This window comes from Lutzomyia longipalpis, chromosome 1, assembly GCF_024334085.1.
Source record: "Lutzomyia longipalpis isolate SR_M1_2022 chromosome 1, ASM2433408v1".
Taxonomy (NCBI): Eukaryota; Metazoa; Arthropoda; class Insecta; order Diptera; family Psychodidae; genus Lutzomyia; species Lutzomyia longipalpis.
Genome location: NC_074707.1, coordinates 11,562,161 through 11,585,142, shown reverse-complemented (window position 1 = coordinate 11,585,142; position 22,982 = coordinate 11,562,161). Strand labels below are relative to the sequence as shown.

The following is a 22,982-nucleotide window of genomic DNA, read 5'->3' as shown; positions in this document are numbered from 1 at the left end:
AGTTGTGTGGATATTCCACATCAATGTGCCATAGGGGTACACAGTCTAAAAAAAGAAAAAGAAGAGTAGCCGCCATTGGTTTTATTCGCAGACAGAAATGGGAAAAAATGCAAGCGAAGTGTATGATTTAGTGATAATTTGTGATTAGTTTTGTAGTGTATATATAGTTCCATATGTGCGCATAGTTTGCAAAGTGTCACGTGCATTAATTGTAAGTATAAAATGTGTTTGAAAATTAAACTCCATGACTCCAACATTTTTTTTTCACCGCCGCACTCATTCTTTAATTTATGCGGAGAATTTCGCGATTGCAAATTTCTCCGGGTTATTTGAACTTGAAATCTCACGGGGAATGTTTTAGTGGCTATTTTGGGTGGTGTTCGGCGGGAAGAGGAGGTGGGAAAATGCGAAAATTACGATGCTATTGCCCGCATATCCCGGAAGCAAAAGAGAAAACGCGAGAAAATGGTCAAGAATTTTTGATAAACTCCACTGTGGCTTGTGCAAAAAAGTGCAAGAGTGTGGGTTAAAAAGACTGGCCAGACGAATGAAGAAGCGAGTTTTGTTGGAGTGGATGAGACATGGGTAAAAAAAATTGAAGATGAATCGAGTTTATCTTTTGTGCGTGTACTAAATATTTTTAGCAAAAGTCACGCTGGAAAATGCAATTTTTTTTTGCCTGATGCTCTTTTTTTTTGGTGAAAATCAATTAAAATGGCAACGATTTTTTTGTAATGAGAATCCCGGAAAATCCCAAAAACATGTAAAAATTATTTACTTTATTTTATCATCTGAAAGCTTTAATATTACCTACTTTTACTTAAATTACTGAATAAAAAAATAATCACAGAAAAATATGAATTAAAAAAAAATAATTCAGAGAAAAGGAATTTTGGAGCAAACCAAAATGCATGAAGACCTTTTTTCTGCAAAGAACATTTTGGTCAAAGGGATAACCCTTTAGTAAGGGCTATGTAGATATTGCTCTTGAAGTAAAATATAGGGACAGCGTCCATGAGATTCATTCCACTGGCGCTTGGAGATCCCTAAGCAGCAGTGACACTTGTGGGTGGGTGGCGAAAAAGAGTTGGAATGACTTAATTACTGGCAGGCAGGTCCCTTTTGGTGCTGCTGGTCCGAGCGAGAGGGAACGAGATTGGTATTGATTTTCTCGGCAAAGAGTGGTGTTGTGTGTCCTCCTCCCGAAAAAAAATGGGTGGTGACGAATCCCGAGACGGAAGAAGAGCCCTGAGGGTGATGGTGTTGCGGGGGTGACAGAGGGCAGAGGGGGGTTTGGGAATTCAATTAAAAATTTACCGAGGGGGCTGGCTGTGGGTCGTGGGATTTAAATCGTCTTGATTCCATCTTCACTCTCAGTGCTCAATTTTCTTTGTCACGGCGCTGCGCCTCTTCACGTAGAACCCATTAGAATTTCTGATTAGACTCGAAGAAATTTCCCTCATCGCCTCTTCTTCCACTCTGTATTACGTTTTTTTTTTTCCTTCTCGGGGCTGCCTGCACGAAATGGGTGGAGAGAGGCATAAGGCAGAGTGTGGAGAAGGCATGAAGAAGAGGAATAAGACGATGAGGACAAAGTCGTGACATGGTGTGAGGAATTGCGAAAGACAGAGAAGAAAATTGAGGGAGAAAAGAAGCGCGCTTAGAGATTGGTGTGAACTTGTAGGGGAGTTTGCCATTTCGGCAGATGACGCGCTCACCATGGGGTTTTATGCAGATTCTTGGGAGAAAATCGATTTGAAGCGCGATGGGAAATGCCCTGCGCCTCCCGCAATTCCAACCCCATGCCGCAGACCACGGTGTCATCCCACCCACTCAGCCCACTGACCCTTCACGCCCGCTCTGTGGCTGCTCTCTCCCCACATTCCGTATTCCCACATAGGATATGATTGCAACTCACAGCAGTTAGTTCGAGCTGAGAGCCGCAATTGCCAATTGTAGGTACAATGTGGGTGGGCTGCTGGACATGAACCAAAACCATTGATCCCACAAATCTCATACTCCAAAATAAAATACCGATATAGTCAACGAAGGGAGCGGCTCAAATGGAAATCCCTTCACGTAAAACAATCACAAAATGCGTCCATCAATCCGCATTGTGTCTATATAGAAGTTCTAAAAAAAGAACATACAAGAATAAGGTTCGTGATTAAAAATCAATCTCTTCTCATTCACTCGCACAGACAGATCGAAAAGCGCAAAATAGACAAAAAAAATCCAAGAGATGTTTATTCAGAAGTTTTTTTGTTTTACTACTTATTAATTCAAAAACGAATAATCAAATATGAATCTTTGAAAAAGAAAACTGTTATAGATCCTTAATAAAAAGAGAAAAAAAATTATTCTTGTTAAAAAATATATTAAAGATTAATTGCAATGAATTTACGTCTAAATGCTTGCATTTAGAAATACTTTGTAGGTTTCATTTAAATGCTCTTCAGTGCAAAGAACAAGAGATAATCACTTAATTCCTTTTGCAAAATTTAAAATAAATGTATGACTAACTTTCTGAGCTTTCTCTGAAGAATTTTCTCAACCCCACCCCCATAACTTAAAAGTTCGAGAAGCCTTTTAAAAACTTTAAGGAACTTTTTTTAGTATCTAATCTTTTTTAAATAAAAGAAAATACTTTCTTGGATTTTAAAAAAATTAAAGGTTAAAAAAAACTTTCTGAAAAAGTCTTCAAACTTATCAAAAAAAAAATATTATTCCTTCCGTCTTGATTGCATCCAGATTTTCTCTATTCAACATGTTCAATATAAATTGCAAAACTTCAATTAAACGAATTAAATACTACATATAGGTATGTCTTAGAATTGGCAATATATGTAGAGAAGCTTTTTATAACTCCCATTGCACATAGCGTCCAATGGTGTGAGTGGTAGGAGCCACCGTTAATCTAAAAATAATCCACGGAAAGGCAGAGTCGCATTGATAAATAACACGATGCCGAGGCTAAAGCATCAAAGTATCTCTCTATCTCCTCATGTGAGTGCATGAAAAAGGATTTTATAGTGATTTTGGGGGAGAGACAGAGAGAGGAAGAAAACACAGATTCATTCACATGTTTTGGGAAAATCTACATACCTACAATCACTTTCTGCTACATGTATTATGTATTCGGCATGAACCGACATATAAAATATGTAACAGCAGAGAGGCAAAACATAATATCACTTCATACACGTATAGCAGACGCTACATGAACTTTTGTTTACGTCGAGGTCTCTATACCCAACATACCCGAATGTATGTATATATGGTGGCTTCCATTCATTTCATTGAGAAAATACCATCGGACATTGGCGTTTTTTTTAAAGCCACTCTCAGCGCTTAAACATTTCTCTCGTTTTTTTGTTGTTGAAATTTTATCAGGTGTTAAGTAATTTGGAGGAAAATGAGATCCTAATTGCTCAGTGCGTGGGCGTAAATTAAGGGTGCAAAAAAGGCAATAATTTGTGAACTTTGAACTGTGAAAAATGTCGTAAAATTAATTGAAAATTTCGCAGGAAAAGTGCATCAAAAGTTTTTCTTCGTCATCCTTTATGATATTTTGGACTTTTGATTGATAGCCTTTCCTGCCTCCCCATCGTGGTCTTTCAATTATCCTGGCAAAAGTGAGATTCGCTATATATAGTTATGTACATAGATGAAAAATTGTCTATGAAATATAGATATAAATTGTCCACTTGAGCTCTCAGTGTGGGAAATCCACTCACAGAGTGGTGGTGGTGGATGCTCGATGGTGCGGGAAATGAAGAGAAATGGGCGAGGAAGGTTGTCTTTGAGTACCCATTCCCTTTTCTGGAAAAGTTTCCGCTATGTCTGTATGCGATGGAGAATATTTTCTCGCTCTTACACTTACAATTCCGCAAAAGCTTTTCCCTTTGCGCATGCCCCAACCATTAATCCATAACATTGCTCCCGTGAAACTCTTTTGTTTTACCAAGAATTGCTTTTTGGACGTTTGAATTTTTCCACCCACAGCGAGGAGATGCGAGTCGTTGGGGGTCGGACGAAGCGGTCAGAGATTTATGGGGGAGGTAGTGCGATGGAGCGATAAAGAAATGAAATGGATGGTCTTCATGGGGCGGGAAGGATGGGGGAGGTTTTCTTGCGGAAATGGAGTCAAAGATATTTTCCTGACTCCTCTCGTCTTCTCTATCGTTATATATATAATGTCGAAATATGTCAGTGACGAGAAAATTGAGGAAAAGCCCCTTTCTTTTTTTTATTCGTCATCGTCCCTAAAAAATTGATAAGATGGTTCCTTCTTCTTGCCCAGAAAGTCTTACACCCTTCCATACATTTTTAATTATATATACCTACATAATATGTACATAGTTTTGCTGTGAGAGACAAATTGGTGAATAATTGAAAAATTTCTCCCACGCAAAAAAGGCAATTTGCTTGTGAAAAAAAAATTCCCTCTTGTGACATTTTCTTGTGGGTTTTATGGATTTTCTTTTAGTTTACCCAACGGAATTTATGTCTTAGCCGTGTAGCAAGAGGGTGGACGTATGAGGTGATGACGGGTGCGTAAAGTTAAACGTGATCGACGCAGAGATTCATCCAATTTCTCGAATCTCTTGAGTGCTAAACTCACCCTTCGGTCTTTCCATCCAGCCATTCTCTCTTTCGTCCCTCGAGGGCTGAAAAACACTGGATGTTGGTGAAAATTCCCTTTGGCTAGACTCCTAGTTTTCTCTCTTTCCCACCCATATGTCTGGGGGAACTTTTCAATGGAAATGTCTTCTTATAACATCGAATGTCTCCCATGGGAGGGGGTGGTGTGTGTGTGGGAAAATCGGTGGAAGAGTGGTTTCGTTCAATTGGATGCTCATCACACTTCTCTGTGTGTGGAAAAGCGGAAGGTGGCAATTCGCCCTTTTTCACATTTCACAATTTTCCCCTATATAGCACACACACACACAGTTCTCTTTCATACCAAATACGCCCTTAGGAAATAATACGCTTGTGGATGCCGAGAAGTGCCGTGTGAGGAAAAGGAAAGGTAGAATAGGCAAAGAGAAATTGCTAAAAGTTCTCTGGGTAAAAATTCCTGATTGCTTTCCTTGTTCGGTGAAAATTGTCGGTAAATTGAAAATTGTGTGCATAATTTCCTGCAATATTCTCTGCTCTTTCGTGCCCAATGCAAATTTCCTTCCACATTGATTTCTATAGACTTCATTAGAGGGGGGTGTGAAGCGTGGATGAAAAACGGCGGTTTTATTTTTTCCACCATATCACCCCTCCCCTTTTGAAAACCTATATATCGATGGCACTTGAGCTACCTATATACATAATACATTGAAGTTTGGAAATCCTTGGGAAATCGCGTGGTTTTTCCTGATGGGAAGAACTTTTCTGGGAAAAACTTTCTCCCTAATGCTTTTGATTTTTTTTAGGGTAAAACTTTATTGTAGGGCTCCATAGAAACCAAAGTTTTTTTTAGATAAATAGAAAGGTACATAAGATTAACGATCTCTTAATATCCTTTTCAATATAAAAATTTAGAACTCCTTTTCATGTATTGAGCTTTTTTATGCCATCAAAATATTTTTTTATTATACCTAACATTTTATTCTGGAATAGAGAAATAGGAGTATAGTCCAAAAATATTTATTCTGTAGCACAAGGTGGGATAGAATGGGTCAATTGAAGTGTAGATTAAAAAAATCTATATTTTCCACTTTAGGAAATTACAAAAGGATGAACTTTTCAAATATTCTGAAATAAACAAACGCATATTGTATCATGACTTTTTAATAGCCTCCAATATGTAGGGTCAAAGGCTAAATCAAAACCGGAAGAGATATTTGCTGTAGGAATATTCTCAAGAGAAAACTCCAAAATAGATCCCTATTTCTTGGCAGAACACCGTAATCCAATTTTCATTAAAACAAACCACTATAAAATGCGAAATAAAATTGAAAACTACACAAAATTACTTTAAAAGTCAATTTTTATTCAATTTGACCCATTCGTTGTGCTACCTTTGCCATGTAATCGAAAAAGGATGGAAGTAAAAGCAATTGCCGTCCACCTATCATCATGGGAATCATCGTCATGATTGGGTGGTGGGTGATGTGAAAGACAGTGTACAAATGCGCGTTCTATCTTTCCTCTCCTTCGCTCAAAGTCTCCAGCCATAGAGACGGAGGTTGATGATGACTGTGGAAGTCAGTGCCAAAGCAGCCCCTATGCTTGGTAGGTGGTGATTTGGTTTGGAGCTTTTCCTTTTGCCTCTGCATACCGCCATATTTATACACACATTGTACCTAGCTGTTGGCATTCCACAGAAGAGATTTTCCTTTTGGAATTCCTTTCATTCTATAGTGGGGTGATGTATTAAAGAATATGTATACTGTATATGTGAATGAGAAAAAGTTGTGACGATGAGAACGCGGGATAGAGTGAGAGAAGTACTTGAAAAAAAATGTACATATATGTAAAGAAAAGTATGTGATCTTAAAGTGGTAGAATGTTTTCTTTTTGCAAATTTTCGTGGCAAAGAAATTAAAAAGATATCTTCAAGCTTTTCTTCATTTAAGAAAATTCCTAAAATTAAATTTTCATATTTCAACATTAAATTAATCCAACTTTTTGAGATACTTGGTGGAAAACTTTGAAAAGTTAAAGTGTGTTCTTAACTATACTCAAATTAGTTTTCCATCTGGCGACCACCAGGAAATACCGAGAGAGTATTTAGGGATAATTCTTGAAAACTTATTAGAGCTACAAGGAAATAAAGATTTTTATTATTTTAATTATTCTTCAAAAAAAAATCATTGAAATCGATTATGATTTTATCAAGCAAACTAACACAAACTTATTCTCAAGAATATTTTCTTTAACAAAACTTTTCATCTGTCTCATAAATCGGAAGAGATTCTTTCGTAGTACAGACACTTTGTACATAATGTGCGGGAGTATGTAACATAAAAGTTATAATCATTATGTTTATGGTTATTTACATTTTATTTCCCATTCACACAAAGTGTCTGCGTCTACATGTTGCGACGAAGTATGCTGAGGATATAGTTATGGAAATAGGATGTATGCTTATCATGAGATATCCGATACTTTGGCTTTGAGGTGTCTCTTATTTACTTTTTTTATGTACAATGTATGCCTATGTTTAGACCTAAATAGGGGTATATGTTTTTTTTTGTGATGGATATTACCACACAAAAAATATCCATAATAGAAAGGAAGATCACTTCCCATGGTCTACCAAAAAACATTTTATGACCAAGTGCTTAAATGAAGAAAAAAAATTATGGACGATTCTTAATGTACAAAACCTTGTTTTTTTATCATAATAATCAAACATTCGGGATAGTCTTCGAAAGTTGATGCACTCACCTTTTGGTGAAAGTGAAATTTTTACATACAACATTGTCTGCCTTGCAATAAATTAACTATAGATTTACGTACAAACATATAACATGCTGGGTTGCAAAAGAGGCGCTCTTAAGAACTGGCCTCAAAGGTGAGAAACCTCCGTGAGAGCATAAAATGTTGCAAAAAGCGGCAGAAAGAAGACGAAAGGTGAATTTGGGTGCGCAAAGGTGACCTATTCGCAAAAAAAAGTGTTTTAGTTTATTGATTAGGGGTAGAATTTTAGATTATTCCTCATTGTGTGTGGGTGTTGTGTGATTTGGGGAGGAAAAAAAAAGAGAGGCGTGTAGATGAAGATGGGAAAATTATTTTAGTGTACAGGTGAAAATTATATTTGATGCAGAGAGAATTCTCGCGATATTAGTTTTCTGGTTTTTGCACGCAAAAAAAATCGCCATCCCAACTGGTTTTGGTATTAATTTTCGCTTCGCCAATACAAAGTCAAATGCTGCGGTGCAAAATGTGGGACTGGAATGTAATGGGGCTGGTGTAGCGTGTGTAAGAAGAAGCTTGAAGACGAAGTTGGAGACGAAGCTAAAGAGAAGAAGCAAAATTGCCTGAGCTGAGAAAAGTTGGATTCTGCTGCGAGGGGTATTTCGATAGAGAAGTGAGCATACAGCATAGAAGGAGGTAGAATACTCCGGGAAGGGCGGAACGGTGGTGGGTGCAGCAGGAGAGGATGAGGAAAATTTATTGATCTGTTACTGTGGCGTCCTCTGACTTTGCCATTTTCTGTTTTGCCGTTGACATCGTTGCTACTTCCTTGTGTGGTGCAAAAATACTGATCCGATTTTGCTGTCGCCACTCTATTCCACTTCTTTTTGCACATAATATTATTACTTTAACAATTGGTAGCTAAGGGACCTCTTTTTGTCTTCTTCGACAATTCAACTTCTCTCTTGGACGCATTTTTTCTTCTTTACAAAAAAAACCAAAAGAGATAATTTTTTTTTCTCGTGGTCTTTTCCCTCAATATACTCGCTGATTTCCATGACTCATCTTGAATTCCATGGAGGATTTGTGAGAAATCTGCAGCGTTACAGTACGAAAAAGTTAAGGGGAAGAGATGATGTAGAAAAAAAACAGACTGAGATCCAATCAACGAGTTCTTGAAGTTTCTTAGTTCCTTTTTCACTCAATTTTCTCTTTTTCTCCCCCTCGAGTCAAGTCATCAAATGCGGTAGAGTGTAATTAAGTTCAGACAACATAGTCATTTTCACCGAGAAAACTTTCGTGGTTGCATTCTTCAGAAATTTGCATCTCTTCATTCACTTTTTGCAAATTTCACCAATAAATGACATTCCAATAAAATGAACTCATTGAATTTCCCAAAGAAAAAAAATTAATTAAATCCACCAAAAAGGTAACATGAATCCCAGCTCGCAATGAGATATATTAATATTTAATGTGTAAATTATTAATGAAAGAAATGAGAAACAATCATGACCAATCTCAAGAAAGTTTGGGTTGTACAAATGAGAGAGAAAAAGGCCCCAATCCACCCTCGTATCGCCTTAAAGTCCCACACATAGTACTCTGGTGAACATGATGACGGCATAATAATATACATACTTTCACTTATTCTCATTGCCTTAACAACATATAATACCGTATGGATGTATCGCAAACCAAGGGAGGGATATAAGCATTTTCCTACAATAGAAGCAGGAGAGAGATACACATGATTCCGATGCTTGTACACATTCTATCGTATATTTTAATACACCTAGATATTCCTATATAATGTACACATCATGAGATACACCATTCATCCCCCTGCTATATTTATAGATATACCTATGCATAAAATAGAGGGTGGTGTGTTGTACATGTATGAAATTTGATAGACACAGAAAAGTCGAAGTTCAACAAGATTTGGGTAACTGGTGTTTCGTCATAATACTTTTCTATATCTTTGCTATATGTTTTACACTTTAACTAATAAAATATTAAAAGGACGTTATGCACAATATACAGAGCAGATCGGTTTTATTGGAACACTCTCAAACTTTCAAAAGTTAATGATTAGCCAATGCAAATTTTGACCTTATTCTCAGTTTTTAATAATTTTCCGTTGATGTTTTATTAATTATATAATAAAAATGTTTTTTTTAACCTGATGAAGATTCTTGTGATTGTCGAAACGTCAATAGAAATTTAGCCTACATATCTCCAAAATGTCTTTTAAAATTTCAATTTGTTTAAACATTCATTTTACCTTATGATCTTTGTGTTGCTATAGAGGCTCATAGTGGACCTTTGTTACATTTTCAAGAAAATCTAATTTAACGTAATCCTAATCTTGGAAAAAATAATTAACAATCAAGATTCTTAAAAAAAAAAGTTTACCTTAAAGCTAAAGAATAATTTTCATTAGCGAAAATAAGAGCAATCAACTTCCCAAGAAGAGAAACTATTCTCATTTTTATTAAAAACAAATAAAAGAAATAAATTCTATGTTGAGAATTTTTCGTAAAATTCACAGAACTATATCAGAAAGATGTCTGAGTGCAAAAGAAAAAGAAATAAAATGCCAGAACCTAAAAAAACTATTCTTATCCTTTTGCATTGTCTTTCTCTCCCTTTTCGCGTCTGTCCATAGCAATTTTACTGTGAAGCCGACGCCCTCGATCCACTCACCCACCCCCCAGGAATTCTGTGCTGTGAATTTGGGTAAATTGTGGAGTTGCGCCACTGGCACGAATGAAAAAGCCATTCGGAAAAGGGAACAGAAAGGGCGACAGCGCACTGTAGGTATATGTGCACGAAGGGTGCTGAATTTTAGGGCCCATTGGATTCTGTTTATTTGATGACGCGCTGAAAGAACAAGAGTACCACCATGTCTGTTGAGTTTAGGTCTCTATTGGGATGGAATGTGTTGTACATACTTACCATGTACCTATATTGTCAGCGGTGTATGGCCCCACCAGATGACGATATTGATGACGATGATGATATGCGCTTCTATATAGCGGTATATTAACAACCAGCCAGACGACCTTGGCATGTAATACAATATTTATATGTAATGTAAGCACACAACACATAATATTATTCAATATAAGCATTCATACACATTATACCGTATATGCTATGTTGTTATGTACACGCGCGTATATGCTCTCGGTAGAATAGGAAGGAAGATGGAATACGATTATCTGTAGACCATTTTATGTTATATTTTTTTTTCATTGTTATTGTTTTCACAAAATGTTTCGGGGATTTAACATGAAAAGCGTTTTTAGTGGTTTGGCAATGATGGGATTTTTATAGCATTTAGAATGTTTTTTTTTTGTTTTATTGCTGAATTAAAGTCCTAAAAGTATGTTCTGAATGGGAATTGAATTGATTTAGTCTGTACGAATCGTAAAGTTAAAATTCAGGACTTAATTCCCCTTTAATCCTTTTAATAGTGAATTAAATTATAATGATCTGCCCATATGGTAGTTTGTTGAACTCTCAAAATAAAATTCATTTCTCTTACTTTTCCAGACGATTGAACTACAACTGCAGAAGAAGCTTTGTGACGAAGACGTGAGTTAAAGAAGGAGAACAGTGAAGAAATAAATTTAAGTCTATATAAAATCGTTAAAAAAGAGAAAAAGAAAAAGTTATCATAAAATGTGAAAGAAATGTTGTAAATTGAAAGGTGAAAAATTTAATTTTTTGTGAAAATTGGCAAGAGGACAGCCTCAAAATAAGTTTTCCGGCCCATTGGGGGGTCGGGCGGATGCCTGTACCCCCCACCAGTGATCTACTGGCGACAATAACGATGTTTGAGCAACAGATCAAGTCCGAACCGATGGGCTTCTATTCAACATGCCCACCACCACCGCAAATGGGTCAACCGTTGCCACCGCGATCCGTGGAGCAGGCCAATGAGCAGACCGTAATCTCCTTGCAGGACGACAAGGATAATTCCATGCAACCGCAATCATTAATTGTGGTGAGATTTCCGATGCACCCGGTGTGCATGAGACTAGCAGTAAGCACATAATTTAACATAATTCTTTCGTTGTTTGCAGCCTCAACCACCAGATACGCCAATGTCTAATGTATCAGATGTGGCAAAGCCAGAATTACCCCAATCAAGCTCGCATGGGATGCAGCATTCAATGTCTGGACAATCCAATTCAGCAACTGGGACGCACACATCGCGCAGTAAACCGCAGGCGTGCAAAGTCTGTGGCAAGATACTCTCATCAGCCAGTAGTTATTATGTTCACATGAAGCTACATTCAGGAACAAAGCCCTTCCAGTGCACGGTACGTATTTATATTTATTTTACGCTAAATTTATTAAAGTTCAGAAAACATTAAAAAAGCTTTTCCTTTTAAATCTTCTTCAAAATATTAGGTTTGCGAAGCAGCTTTCTGTCGTAAGCCGTACTTAGAGGTCCACATGCGGACACATACAGGAGAAAGACCCTTCCAATGCGATTTATGTATGAAGAGATTTTCACAAAAGTCCTCCTTGAATACACACAAAAGGATTCACACAGGTAAGAAAGTAGCATAAACGAATGTACCTTTAAAAAATAAATTAATTATAACGACAAATTAAGTTGCTCATTGATGGGAGTTTATTTATATTACCGAAAAAAGGAGGATAAAGTTTTTTTTTTTTTTAATTAATAGAGTTCTTTTTTGTGAGAGAAATTTGTGGCTTCAGAAGTCTTTCAAAGTTTATTCTTTTGTTTATTTTAATTATTTGATTTATTTAGCCACACATTGTCTCCCTCTATTTCTTCAGTTTAATTTTAATTTATCTTTTATCTTTTAGTTTGTTTGTTTGTTCCAAGAAAAGTTCTCTTTCTCTGCCGCTAATAATTTTTCTCGAAAATTCCTAATGCAAAGTCTGCAAAAAAAATCCTTTTCTTCATAAATAGACAAAACTTATTTATACTTGAATTTTTTGTACTCAATCCTGTATAGTTTGTGTAAAGAAATCTATCTGTTCAGTGGACTATAAAATCAACTTTTATTTATCATTCTTGAATTTCTTTTTTGTTATTTCTCTACCTTTGTTGCACTTATCTTTTTTTTTACCTTTTGTTAATACAGAGTTTCATTTTGGATAATTGTGGACATATTTTATGGGCAGATATTGTCTACAAAAAAGGAAACAAAAGTTTGTTTTATTTGAGTTTTTTTTTAATTAAGAACTAAATTCTAATTATTAAGATTAGGGCATACTGATTTACTTTTTTTTTTGTTAAAAATTCTCCCTAATAATTCGCTGTGTAATGATAAATTGTATGTATACTCAGGCGAACGACCATTCAGGTGCCATTGCGGGAAAACCTTTACACAAAAGTGTGCACTTACATTGCACTCACGAATTCATACGGGTGCGTTGTCAATTTTGTTACTGTTCTATCATTTAATTTTTCTTATTCATCTAAATATTGAAATTATTACCTTTTAAATGAAATTTATTTACTTGATTGATATTTTTTTTTGCAAATAAAATCAAAAACTATCAGCTTGATTTTTAAGACTTCTAACAAAAAACCAAACCTAAATTGCAACACACAAAAAACGAAAAATCAAGTAAATAAAATTCACATTTTTATTGATATTTAATTATTATTATTTTTTTAATTAAATTATAAAGTTAACAAATTTAATAATTTTTTGATTGATTAATAAATATTTTTTGAAAAGAATGGAGGTCACCCATTTGAATTGTAAATGAATGTTGAGCAATATTTTAGTTTTTATTTATGCTTCAACAATATTTAAGAACATCGTTTAAATAAATTTAATCGTGTTTCAAATATTTTCCAATAATTTCTCATTTTCTTTTTATAATTTTTATAATTAATTTAAAAGAAATATTTTCTTGAACCTCCGAACAGTAAATTATGTGCTCTTTTTGGCATTCAAAATCGTGTTCTAAACAGCGGCCAAAAACACTTTTTTTTAAATAAAATAAAATTTTACAACTTCAGTTCTTGGTGCAAAATTAAAATCAATTGAGAAAATGAAAAAAAATCAAGAAAAATTATTAAATTGCATGCAAAAGAACATTTTTTTTCTGTCATTAATTTCTGTTTATTTTTTTTTTTCAAGTCTGCAATAGAAAAGAATAAAATTTTAAATTACTAAGAGTAGGAATAGAAAATTGTAATGAAAATTAGCAATGATTTTGTAATTTGATTTTCATTGCAATTGATATATTTATTTTCATTATTTTATATTTTCTGTATTGTCTGTTTTATTTAGCTATATTTTTTTTTCTTTTGTTTAAAACAAAAAGAAGATTTTCCTAATTTTCTTTTAAGGAAATAGTTTAATTTGTGAAAAATTAAATGAAAAATAAACATTAGGCACTTACACAGTATTTTAATGGCCGCTGTTTATTACTTGTTCCAGGGTATTGGAGCATAAATAAACCATTTAGCTGTGGAGAATGTCAGTCCTCGTTTACCAGGAAGCCGTATCTCGATATACATATGAGAATCCACACGGGTGAAAAACCATTTCAATGCGAAATCTGTTCTAAAAGGTTCACTCAGAAGTCGACACTGAACATTCACAAACGTATACATTCTGGTTAGTTTCTCCTTTTTTTATATTTTCATTTATTTATCCTTTTTTAGTTTTATTTTTTTATTTATTCAACATCCTTTTTTACATTATTTATCTATCTACATTGATGATTTTCTTTTGTAAGACAAGGATATTTAAAGAGTTTTGTGTGTCACAAAAAAAAATAAACATTTTCCTATATTTAATTAAATGTTTAAAAGATAGAATTTCATTTTTGTTTGATTAGGGAATTCCTATAATTTTATTAGAATTTAGTCAGATTTCTTTTATCGTGACTAAAGATGATTTTCTTGTGACTATTTTTTTTGTTTTTTTTTGTCATTTGTAGTAACAAATTAAGAAAAAATAATCTTATCTAAAATGCTGATTTTTTCGAAAATTTTATTTTTTCGTGGGCACCTTTGGGCGGAGCAGTCCAGCTTAAGCCATATGAGTGTCAGCAATGCCCAGCAAAATTTTCCCGGAAACCGTATTTGGATATCCATTATCGTACGCACACGGGCGAACGCCCATTTGAATGTGAAGTGTGCTTGAAGAGGTTCAGTCAAAAGTCATCGCTAAACATCCACAAGACAATACACACTGGTCAGTTTAATTAAACTCTATTTTTTCTCTCTCTCATCCTTTTTTATTTACCTATCCACCCAAAACATTGCATAATGAATGCTTCAAATTAAACCTTATTTTTTAAATATTATTTTTAACAAATTCAACTCAATTGATTTAATTTATTTAAGATTATAAGTCAAATCTTAACATTCCTTATGCAATCCTCGGATATCGTTTAATTTAAACTCGTCATTCGTCTTGAGGTTTTATTTGATTTTAATTTTAACTTCTTTTTCGATTTAGTCAACTTTTTTTTATCTAAGATAATTTATTAAGAATTAAATATGGTAGAATGAGGTAATTAATAGGAGATTAAAGAAAAACCTTTTTAAGACAATTATTTAATCTGGAGTGGATAATGGTTTTATCAGAAATCTAAACGAATTTCTCAAAATATTCTTTCATTAATCATGAGACTGTTCCACTGTGCCTTATTTATCAATATTCTTTACACAAAATATTCCTCTAACTTTTTTCAAACAGATTTTATCTTTTCATAAAATTATATGAAAGAGGGGATTTTTTTTCGTTTATCTATTTCTTCTCTATTTTCTTATACGTTTTAACAATAAAAAAAATAATCTTAAAAAAAGCAGAATGCGCATTGGAACGGTTTTTTAGCCATTCTTCACAAGAAAAATTAAAATTTTATTTGAAATTAAAAAAGAAAAAGAGTGCACTCATGTGAAGTTTTAATTAATCGCAATTTTAATTAACTACATAATTGGAATGATTAATGTTTAAAGATTCCTGAGAAAAGAATCATAAAGAATTTTTCAAATTGGTTTTATTCATTTTATTTATTCTGCACAATTTCTTCCATTAAAATTTTCAAGATTAATTCATGTTTGTTAAATGTTTTGAAAAAAAAATTAATAAAATTTCTTTATTCTTTTTCTCTTATTTTCCGGTCCCGATATATAGTGCAAGGACGACCTTTTCAGTGCACGGTAGGTTCTCTATCAAAATATTAGTATTAAAATTCTTTTAAAAAAAAAGCCTTTCAATTGAAAATTGTTTTAGAGAAAATAAATAAATTTATTGTCCGCAGGAATGTCCAGCGGCGTTCTGTAGGAAACCATATTTAGACATTCACGTGAGAATCCACACGGGCGAGAAGCCATTCCTTTGTGACATTTGTCTCAAGCGATTCACGCAGAAATCATCGCTTAATATTCATAAAAGGATTCACACTGGTTAGTCTTATTTGTATATTTTTCCTTAATTTATTTTTATTTTCCATTTTAATTGGAAAGGCTTAGTGGAACATGTTTCTCAGAAATCACTAAAAGAATTCTAAATTTACAAGAAAATATTTCTTTTAAATTATATATTTTTTAGAAAGTTTTCCTAAGAATCTTTTAAAAAATCTTTTTTTTTTAATATCGTTTAATTCTCTTCCAAAAAATCAGGTGAACGTCCCTACGCTTGTGATATATGCAATAAAACCTTTGCAGTTAAGAGCTATGTAACTGCACACAGGTAAATATTTTTTTTTACTGCAACATTCAGAGGAATAAAGAATAATTTTTTATTGAAAATTTGCAGATGGTCTCATGTTTCTGAAAAGCCACTAAGTTGCGATCGTTGTTCCATGACGTTCACAAGTAAATCCCAATTCGCCATACACATCCGGACTCATTCAGCTGGGCAGAACTATGAGTGCAATATCTGTGGACGCACATTTATAAGGGACAGTTACCTAATTCGGTCAGTTTTGCAAATTTTCTTTCAAAAAAAATTAAAACTATTTATTTTATTTAATTTACGTTTTAGGCATCATAATCGGGTGCACAGGGAAAATCGCACCACAGCAAATAGTATTGCGACAATAAATAGTGTAGCATCAGGCCATGTTGAGAGTGGCCAAAATTCAGGAAATGTGGATTTTGATTCAAATAATTCTCAAGTTTGCGATCTCAGGTGAGTTTCACTACAAAAAAAAAAATAAAATCTTGCAATAAAACGGCAGGAAATGCACAAAAAAATAAAAGGAGAATTTTTCTGGGACGCATCTAACAATGTCCGGTGTCCCTGTCTCCGTCTCCACATAAGGTATAATGTCTAATTGCTCAGGTATGTGTCAGAATTGCAACTGAACGCCTCACCAGCTGTATCTCAAATGTCTTCGCCTGGTATTCCCGCCGATCGAGTGATGATGAATGATCGCAGCAATGCCATGACGGTGATGAATGGAGGGACACCTGGAGCACAGTCGAATGATCGCAGCAGCAATGGGAGTAGCAATGGTTCAGCTGGCCCAATGGTTAGTGATGGGGTAAGGAGAGATTTTCTAGTATGTATAGTCATGCTTTTGTGCTTGTTTGATCTCCTCACAGACCTCTGAGATTAACCCTTTAAGGATTTCTTAAGGAAATCCGGAAGTCTGTGAGGAGATTCTGGTGTGTCCGTTGTCTTGATGTGTGCAGCAAATGAATTGATAATAAAGCAAATTTGATGCATTACAGTCTCAATTCTAGGACCATGCTAGGCAGCAGGAGAGAGCAGCCATACAGAATCGCGTTCTACATGAGCGTGCGTTGCAGGAGCGTGCCATACAGGAAAGGGTAATGCAGGAGCGTGCACTACAGGAGCGCGTAATGCAGCAGGAGAGGGTGAACATACACACACCCATTGGGATGACTGGTCACGTTATACAACACGATGCAGCACGCATCGAGAAGAACGTGATGCCCGGAACTATTGCTAGTCCAGGATCTGTTTGATCCTCGTAAGCGGAATTCGATAACAACACGTGTTCTAAATGTGAGTGAAGCAACATCCTTAATCTAATCCGTTGCCAGTACCTCTAAATTTCAAACAAAAACAAACGTAGATGTATAGAAATCACCTTTAGGAGAAAAGAAAAAAATCCGCAAATCCATAAAAATTATCAATGAATGGGGAAATGCTAGGGAATTTATTTAAAAAACACAAAATTGTTGATCAAAAATAATGCAAACATGTTGTTTTCCATTGAATATTATCCTTCTGGGGATTTTATAAGACTTTAATTTTTACAAACTGAATAATAAGTTAAAAGAATGTTAAGTTCCTTATTTGAAAAATTTTCTGGAATAATTTTTCAAGTCAAGTTGGGCAGCTTTTCATTTTTCCTCATTCGTTTTTCAATAGTTTCTCAAAGAATAATAATCTTTTAAAAAAAACATCTCCTTGCAGGATAATAAACAAGGAAAACTATTCTAACGTGAGGTAGAAAAATTCGAACAAAACACAAAAATTGCAATTATGTTAATTCCCAATTTATTAGAGAGATGATAATAAATAGAAAAAATAAAACACTTGGGAAGAAAAATATTAGAAAAAAACAATTCTCTCACACATCCACAGGTATACTGAAAACAAAATAATAATTTAAAAATAAAAAAAAACTTGTAACTTGTATTTTTGTAAAATAAACTATATACACACACGCCCATAAATATCTCTTAATGATATCTTAAGACGAAAAACTAATAAAGTAGAAAACAAAAATGCTCCAAGTCAAAAATTATCTAAATTCGTGCTTTTTGTATTTTTGGAATATTTTTTTAGGACTCCTGTTTAATTTAGAATGTGAAATACATAAAAACGTGCCATTTTCATACTGTGAAATATTTTATTTATTTTTTTTGTTTTTTTTTAAGTCTTCTGTTGCATTTTTTATTGCAAAGAAGGAAATTAAGAGTAAAGAGAGAGAAAGATAAGAAAAAAATTGGCAGCAAGTTCATTTATTCAAAATAAATGGCTAATTTTTTTTTCTTTGTTTTATTAGGAGATGGAAAGTCATGAAATTGCCTTTAAAACTAGGAAAAAAAATCTGTGTACAAAATGAAGAAATAAAAAGATGAAAGAATCAATTGGAAAAAAAAATAAGAAACAAGACAGTAAATTTGTGCCATAATTTTTTATTTGTACAATATGCATACGGGGAAAAGGGGGTGAGATAAAAAAGGCAAAAGTGGAAATTTGTTGCAATTTGTAAGTGAAAAAAAAAAGTATTGATGAACAAAAAAATGTGTACAGAGTGGCCACGGAAGGAAGCCATAAAAATAGGAAAGAGATTATTTGATAAATAAAAAAAATTAGTGTGTATAATTGTATAAAAAAAAGTGCAGAAAGTATAGCAATGAAGTAGGAAAATGAGAAAATATAGCTCTTAGAGAACACAACAAAATAATCATAACATTTACGGACTACGTAGAATTTTTTTTTTGTGAAAGCAACGTGAGGTGAAAAACAATCTGCCATATCCAATATTTTATGAAGAAGATGATGAAGAAAAAAAAGTACTATATTAGAGGAAATTATTTCCCATAACAAATGAAAACCCAGGAAGAATTTGCTCCCAAAACTGAAGAAAATGTTCGTTTTATTTGCAAAAAAAAATCTTTTGTACGCAGAGGAAGAAAAAAGAAAATATACAATAAGAAAAAAATGAAATTGTAAAAAGATAATAAATATAAGAAAATAGAAAATTATCCAGATTATTCATTGAGTTCAATTACAGGAACCGCCGGAGTTGGAAAGTATCGATTACTAGCCACGTGCTCCTTTAAATATTCTCCCCCAAACTCCTCATATTCCCTCTTTGTCACACTGTTCCTGGCAAAGTCATCCTGCTGTGAGAAATTCCTCGCACCCAGCCATGCATCCAAGGCGGGATTCTGGGCCAGGGTGATCTTATGGGGTGTCTGGAAGGGTCGCATTTCCAGCAATTCCCGCGAAAGTCTCTCCTTGAGCCCTGGGAATTTGGCACAGCTACCCGTGAGGAAGACATTGTTGGCCAGCAAGAGTTGCTCTTCGGCCGGAAAGAGTTTCAGCACAAAATCAATTGTTTCCGCCAATCCTGCCTCCATGCTTCCAATCATACTCGGTTGGAAGAGAATTTCAGGGGCTCGGTGAATCTCAACGCCCAGGTGCAACTGAAAAATTTTTTATTTTAATTTTTTTAATTGAAAAGATTTTATTAAATTTTTTGAACATTATTTGCATACAAACCGGCTCTGAAAAATCCAATTTTTTTCATATTTTATAATTAATTTTCCCTTTTGAATTCAAACTTTTCACTTAAAAAATCTTCTATATAATAAAGAAAGGTCTCTCTAAAATTTCGTTCCAGTTCATCTATGCATTTCTACACCGTTAGTCCGATCGCGATGAAATTTGGTACAGAGTCTACTGATACCAGCGGTTTTCACCAATGACATTCATTTTCCCTCCAGAACCCCCCTTCGTAGCGCCCCCATATAATTTTCATGCTTTTTTGACTACTTTTTGAATTTGGCGCCCTTTTTGGTACTATTTGCTCAAGAGAAAATGAGATGGATGCATTTTCCTGCTATCCGTCTCCCTCACTTTTTCAGTTTTTCGCAATTTTCTCGCGTTTTCCGCCGAGTTTTCACGGGAAATTGTGTTTTTTGTGACCAGGAAGCGACGCCGCGTCGATTGAAAAAAAAGTGCGTGTAAAATCCCCAACCGTCAAAAATTTCAAATTTTTAAACCCAACCGTCAAAATTTCCGCGGGCCCCAAATTCCGCACGGAGGAGCTCCCCGAGGCTCCCAGAGCACCCGTAAGTGCCCCAGGAGCCCAAAAAATGCGTTTTATACGTACAAATTTGGGAAAAAAACACGGAAATCACGAATTTTGTCGAAATGCAAAAAAAAGTTCGTTTAGTTCAAATTTTATTATTTCATGCCATCTCGTTTAATTTCATAAAAACCTGAAATTTTGGTAATTTAAATGCTATTTATTTCGCGGCCTAACTTTTTCTTTGCCCAGAAATTCACATAACCTCACATTTTCTTTGCCAAAAAGTGATGTAAATATTAGAAAATGAATATTTTTGGGAGAGAAATTCTGAGAAAATCCCTTTCTCCAGCCATCAGATCCTGCAGGAAATGTCCTGGAAGTTTGTAAGTAATCTTCCCAGCTAAAATTCTCAGAATCCCATGAAAAATTAAATTTTCTTGGCAGGATTTCTAGCCGGAAAGGGCATTCATATGAGGGTGATGGGAAGACAACAGTACAAATCCTCAACAGAGAAGTTGAAAATGGGCTTCTAATTGACGCTTTCAGTCAGGTAATTGAAGATTAAGGATGTACATTTGAAAAGAACTTCAAGATTTCATTAATTTTTGCAGATTGGCTTCCGACTGAATAATCGGATGAACATTATTGGCCCCATGGCAATCTTCCCACGAATAGCTCTATCTTGGAATGTAGGCTCATACGAGGATATCAATGAGCAGACCCTTAGCCTCTTCACCGTGCTTGAGCCAAAGATTGACATTCTAATTGTGGGTGTTGGTGATGAGAAGATTACACCGCAATTCTCAAGGAGAATCATCGACTACATCCGTTCGTCGAGGATCAACGTGGAAGTCCTAAACACAGAGCAAGCGTGCTCAACATTTAATTTTCTCAACACTGAAGGACGCGTTGTGGCTGGTGCTATGATCCCCCCACGGACTCTGAGACTATCTGATCACGATAGATTCATTTCCGGAAAGCCCATTCTCAAGCAAATGACTTACATTGATGAGTCAAAGTAGTGGGAGGGAAGCTTATAAATAAATTTAGTTATTAATTGTACGACTTACCTGATGATACTCAGCAGTGCCACTGTGATTCCCTGCCTGTGGCTCCTCAATGGTGAATGTGGGATCATGATGCCGGAGAATGTCTTCGTATTCCACGAGCTTTTCATTCTCAATCTCACTGTCGGAGTCTCCGCCCTCACGGCTGATTGTCTTGTAGATATCCCAATCCTCATCGCGCATCCCAAAATCATCTGTGCCCTTCTCTTTGCGTGCCAACAATGAGATTATTCGCATTCTCTCCTGAGCAGCCACAGTGTGTCTCTTTGCCAGATCGTGACGTCTCTGGCGACGTACTTGACGCTTCTCTAGCAGAGTTTCTCGCTGTTGCTTCACCTGCTTCACCCAATCCTCCACAGTGAGCCCAGCAGGTGGATGAGGGACTTTCTCCTCAGGTGGTGGTGCAACAGCTGCTTCCTGTTGTGCTGCCATTCTCTGTTTGCACCTTTCCACTCTTGCCGTGAGCGTGCGAATCATTTTCTGCAGCTCCTGCATGCCTTTCATCTGAAATTCAAGCAGGGCATAATCGAAGCCTTCCCTGTCTTCGCGATAGAGCTCTTTAATTTCCAGAAGACGCGCAAGAAGTTCCTGATCCTCAGCCTGCTGTTCCTCCCTACGTCGAGCATTCAATTCCGACAGCCTTCGGGCAAGTTCACGCTTCTTCTCCATTCGCTGCTCTGCTGTGAGAAGATACGTAGTGGGATTGGATTGAGTGAAGGGTAACTGAATCTTCCGCACATTGCTCTCGTAGTAATCCAGCGTTGCCCAATTTTTCAGCATTTCCATGTAGTCACAGGCAATGGAACAGTGATCATGTAGAAGCTCCTCAGCTCGACTCAGTGTGATGGCATTCACGTGAACGGGATACTTTAGCTGAAGGACACGATGGAGGAAGGCAAGAATGTTGAAACCTCCAAGATTGATTCTTCTTGTCTTATCCGGAAGTGCAAAGCCCTTCACTATGGGCATAACGTGAGTAGTGTGATGTCCAAAGGAGACCACAAGAGCGTAATCCACACCCGGCTGATTCTCCCGGACGCTAAAGAGAGAATCCACACCGTAGCAAACAGATGGGACGTCGTAGCACTCAAAAAGCAATTCCGACATTACTGTAATTTTTTTTAAATAAAATAAAAATCTAATTTCAGCTTTGAGATAATTGAAAGAGAAAGCCTTACATTGCCTGCAGCTGTTGGGATTCACAAAACACTCCGTGAGTACGATAGGATGCTCAACTCTTCCCTCAGTATCGATTCCCAGATGAGTGAAGATGTAATCGAAGATTTGTTCTTGAATGTGGAAGTGTGTGATGACATTGCGATCAAATTGAGTCCTCAGTTGGAAGCGAAGAGCCTCAATGTTCACAATATCATTCCCAATCTGTACCACCGGCGTTACAGGAACTTCCCCATCCTTCTTATTCCTATCCTTCCGGGGTTTAGCAATTAAATTGCGAAATACCAATGATGGTTGGGTATTGCAAGCCCATCCAGCACGACACTGGTATGATCCTGGAGAGAAAATTAATCTTATTTTAACAATAAATTTATTAAAAACAGAAAATCTGCAAAAGTTTTGCATAAAATGAGGTTATGATATTGTTGTTATGTAAACAAACCCCCATAAATCCTCACCATTGTCAATTACAAGTGGAACAGAAGTCCCCTTAATCTTCGGGGAGTACTCATGTACAATATCTGGCACAATTTTCGCGTCTTTCAGCGTAAAAACACTCATTTTTCACGAATTTTCACAAAGCCGGCTTCAATCAAAACAATCAGGTGTGAAACCCCTCGA

General features: G+C 35.5%; 6 protein-coding genes across 32 annotated transcripts in view; 2 read left to right on the top strand and 4 right to left on the bottom strand.

Annotated features, from left to right (window-relative positions):
- The window catches only part of LOC129790048 (solute carrier family 35 member B1 homolog), a 766,332-nt gene that overhangs the window by 24,124 nt on the left and 719,226 nt on the right, over positions 1 to 22,982 (bottom strand). The gene's annotated exons all lie outside the window — the stretch shown is intronic.
- The window catches only part of LOC129790119 (T-cell leukemia homeobox protein 3), a 442,143-nt gene that overhangs the window by 24,124 nt on the left and 395,037 nt on the right, over positions 1 to 22,982 (bottom strand). The window lies entirely within an intron of this gene.
- LOC129790159 (uncharacterized) overlaps positions 1 to 22,982 on the bottom strand; it is a 241,887-nt gene that overhangs the window by 24,124 nt on the left and 194,781 nt on the right. The window lies entirely within an intron of this gene.
- LOC129788902 (zinc finger protein OZF-like) lies at positions 38 to 19,066 on the top strand. 23 transcript variants are annotated; one of them, XM_055825354.1, is made up of 14 exons: positions 38 to 211; positions 10,915 to 11,368; positions 11,448 to 11,687; positions 11,779 to 11,923; positions 13,800 to 13,979; positions 14,391 to 14,561; positions 15,510 to 15,535; positions 15,637 to 15,781; positions 15,998 to 16,067; positions 16,134 to 16,295; positions 16,362 to 16,508; positions 16,662 to 16,851; positions 17,066 to 17,351; positions 18,361 to 19,066. In XM_055825354.1, exons 2-13 carry the CDS (start codon positions 11,153 to 11,155, stop codon positions 17,309 to 17,311), a joined length of 1,938 nt encoding a protein of 645 aa, XP_055681329.1. In that variant the 5' UTR covers positions 38 to 211; positions 10,915 to 11,152; the 3' UTR covers positions 17,312 to 17,351; positions 18,361 to 19,066. The 23 variants fall into 23 exon arrangements, with proteins under 23 accessions (XP_055681329.1, XP_055681300.1, XP_055681367.1 ...); XM_055825325.1 differs by lacking the exon at positions 18,361 to 19,066 and adding an exon at positions 12,692 to 12,772 and having other exon boundaries at positions 17,066 to 18,028; XM_055825392.1 differs by lacking the exon at positions 18,361 to 19,066 and adding an exon at positions 12,692 to 12,772 and having other exon boundaries at positions 17,054 to 18,028.
- On the bottom strand, positions 19,073 to 22,982 carry LOC129789129 (actin-related protein 5). The gene is made up of 4 exons (XM_055825781.1): positions 22,820 to 22,982; positions 22,364 to 22,696; positions 21,189 to 22,294; positions 19,073 to 19,510 (listed from the first exon to the last, which is right to left on the bottom strand). The coding sequence occupies exons 1-4, from the start codon at positions 22,920 to 22,922 to the stop codon at positions 19,073 to 19,075; spliced, it is 1,980 nt and encodes a 659-aa protein (XP_055681756.1). The 5' UTR covers positions 22,923 to 22,982.
- On the top strand, positions 20,356 to 21,180 carry LOC129790322 (NADH dehydrogenase [ubiquinone] 1 alpha subcomplex assembly factor 3). The gene is made up of 3 exons (XM_055827796.1): positions 20,356 to 20,501; positions 20,563 to 20,668; positions 20,730 to 21,180. The coding sequence occupies exons 1-3, from the start codon at positions 20,422 to 20,424 to the stop codon at positions 21,138 to 21,140; spliced, it is 597 nt and encodes a 198-aa protein (XP_055683771.1). The 5' UTR covers positions 20,356 to 20,421; the 3' UTR covers positions 21,141 to 21,180.

What these genes read in the sequence shown, in the direction of transcription:
- LOC129788902 (XM_055825318.1), top strand. Translation starts at nt 11,153, where the DNA reads ATGCCTGTACCCCCCACCAGTGATCTACTGGCGACAATAACGATGTTT. An exon ending in ACACAAAAGGATTCACACAG is followed by an intron (nt 11,924 to 12,691) that starts GTAAGAAAGTAG and finishes ATGTATACTCAG; the next exon opens with GCGAACGACCATTCAGGTGC. An exon ending in GCCCAATGGTTAGTGATGGG is followed by an intron (nt 16,864 to 17,065) that starts GTAAGGAGAGAT and finishes TCTCAATTCTAG; the next exon opens with GACCATGCTAGGCAGCAGGA.
- LOC129790322 (XM_055827796.1), top strand. Translation starts at nt 20,422, where the DNA reads ATGAATATTTTTGGGAGAGAAATTCTGAGAAAATCCCTTTCTCCAGCC. An exon ending in AGGAAATGTCCTGGAAGTTT is followed by an intron (nt 20,502 to 20,562) that starts GTAAGTAATCTT and finishes TTTTCTTGGCAG; the next exon opens with GATTTCTAGCCGGAAAGGGC. An exon ending in TAATTGACGCTTTCAGTCAG is followed by an intron (nt 20,669 to 20,729) that starts GTAATTGAAGAT and finishes TAATTTTTGCAG; the next exon opens with ATTGGCTTCCGACTGAATAA.
- LOC129789129 (XM_055825781.1), bottom strand. Translation starts at nt 22,922, where the DNA reads ATGAGTGTTTTTACGCTGAAAGACGCGAAAATTGTGCCAGATATTGTA. An exon ending in TCCACTTGTAATTGACAATG is followed by an intron (nt 22,697 to 22,819) that starts GTGAGGATTTAT and finishes TTTTCTCTCCAG; the next exon opens with GATCATACCAGTGTCGTGCT. An exon ending in TCCCAACAGCTGCAGGCAAT is followed by an intron (nt 22,295 to 22,363) that starts GTAAGGCTTTCT and finishes AAAAAATTACAG; the next exon opens with TAATGTCGGAATTGCTTTTT.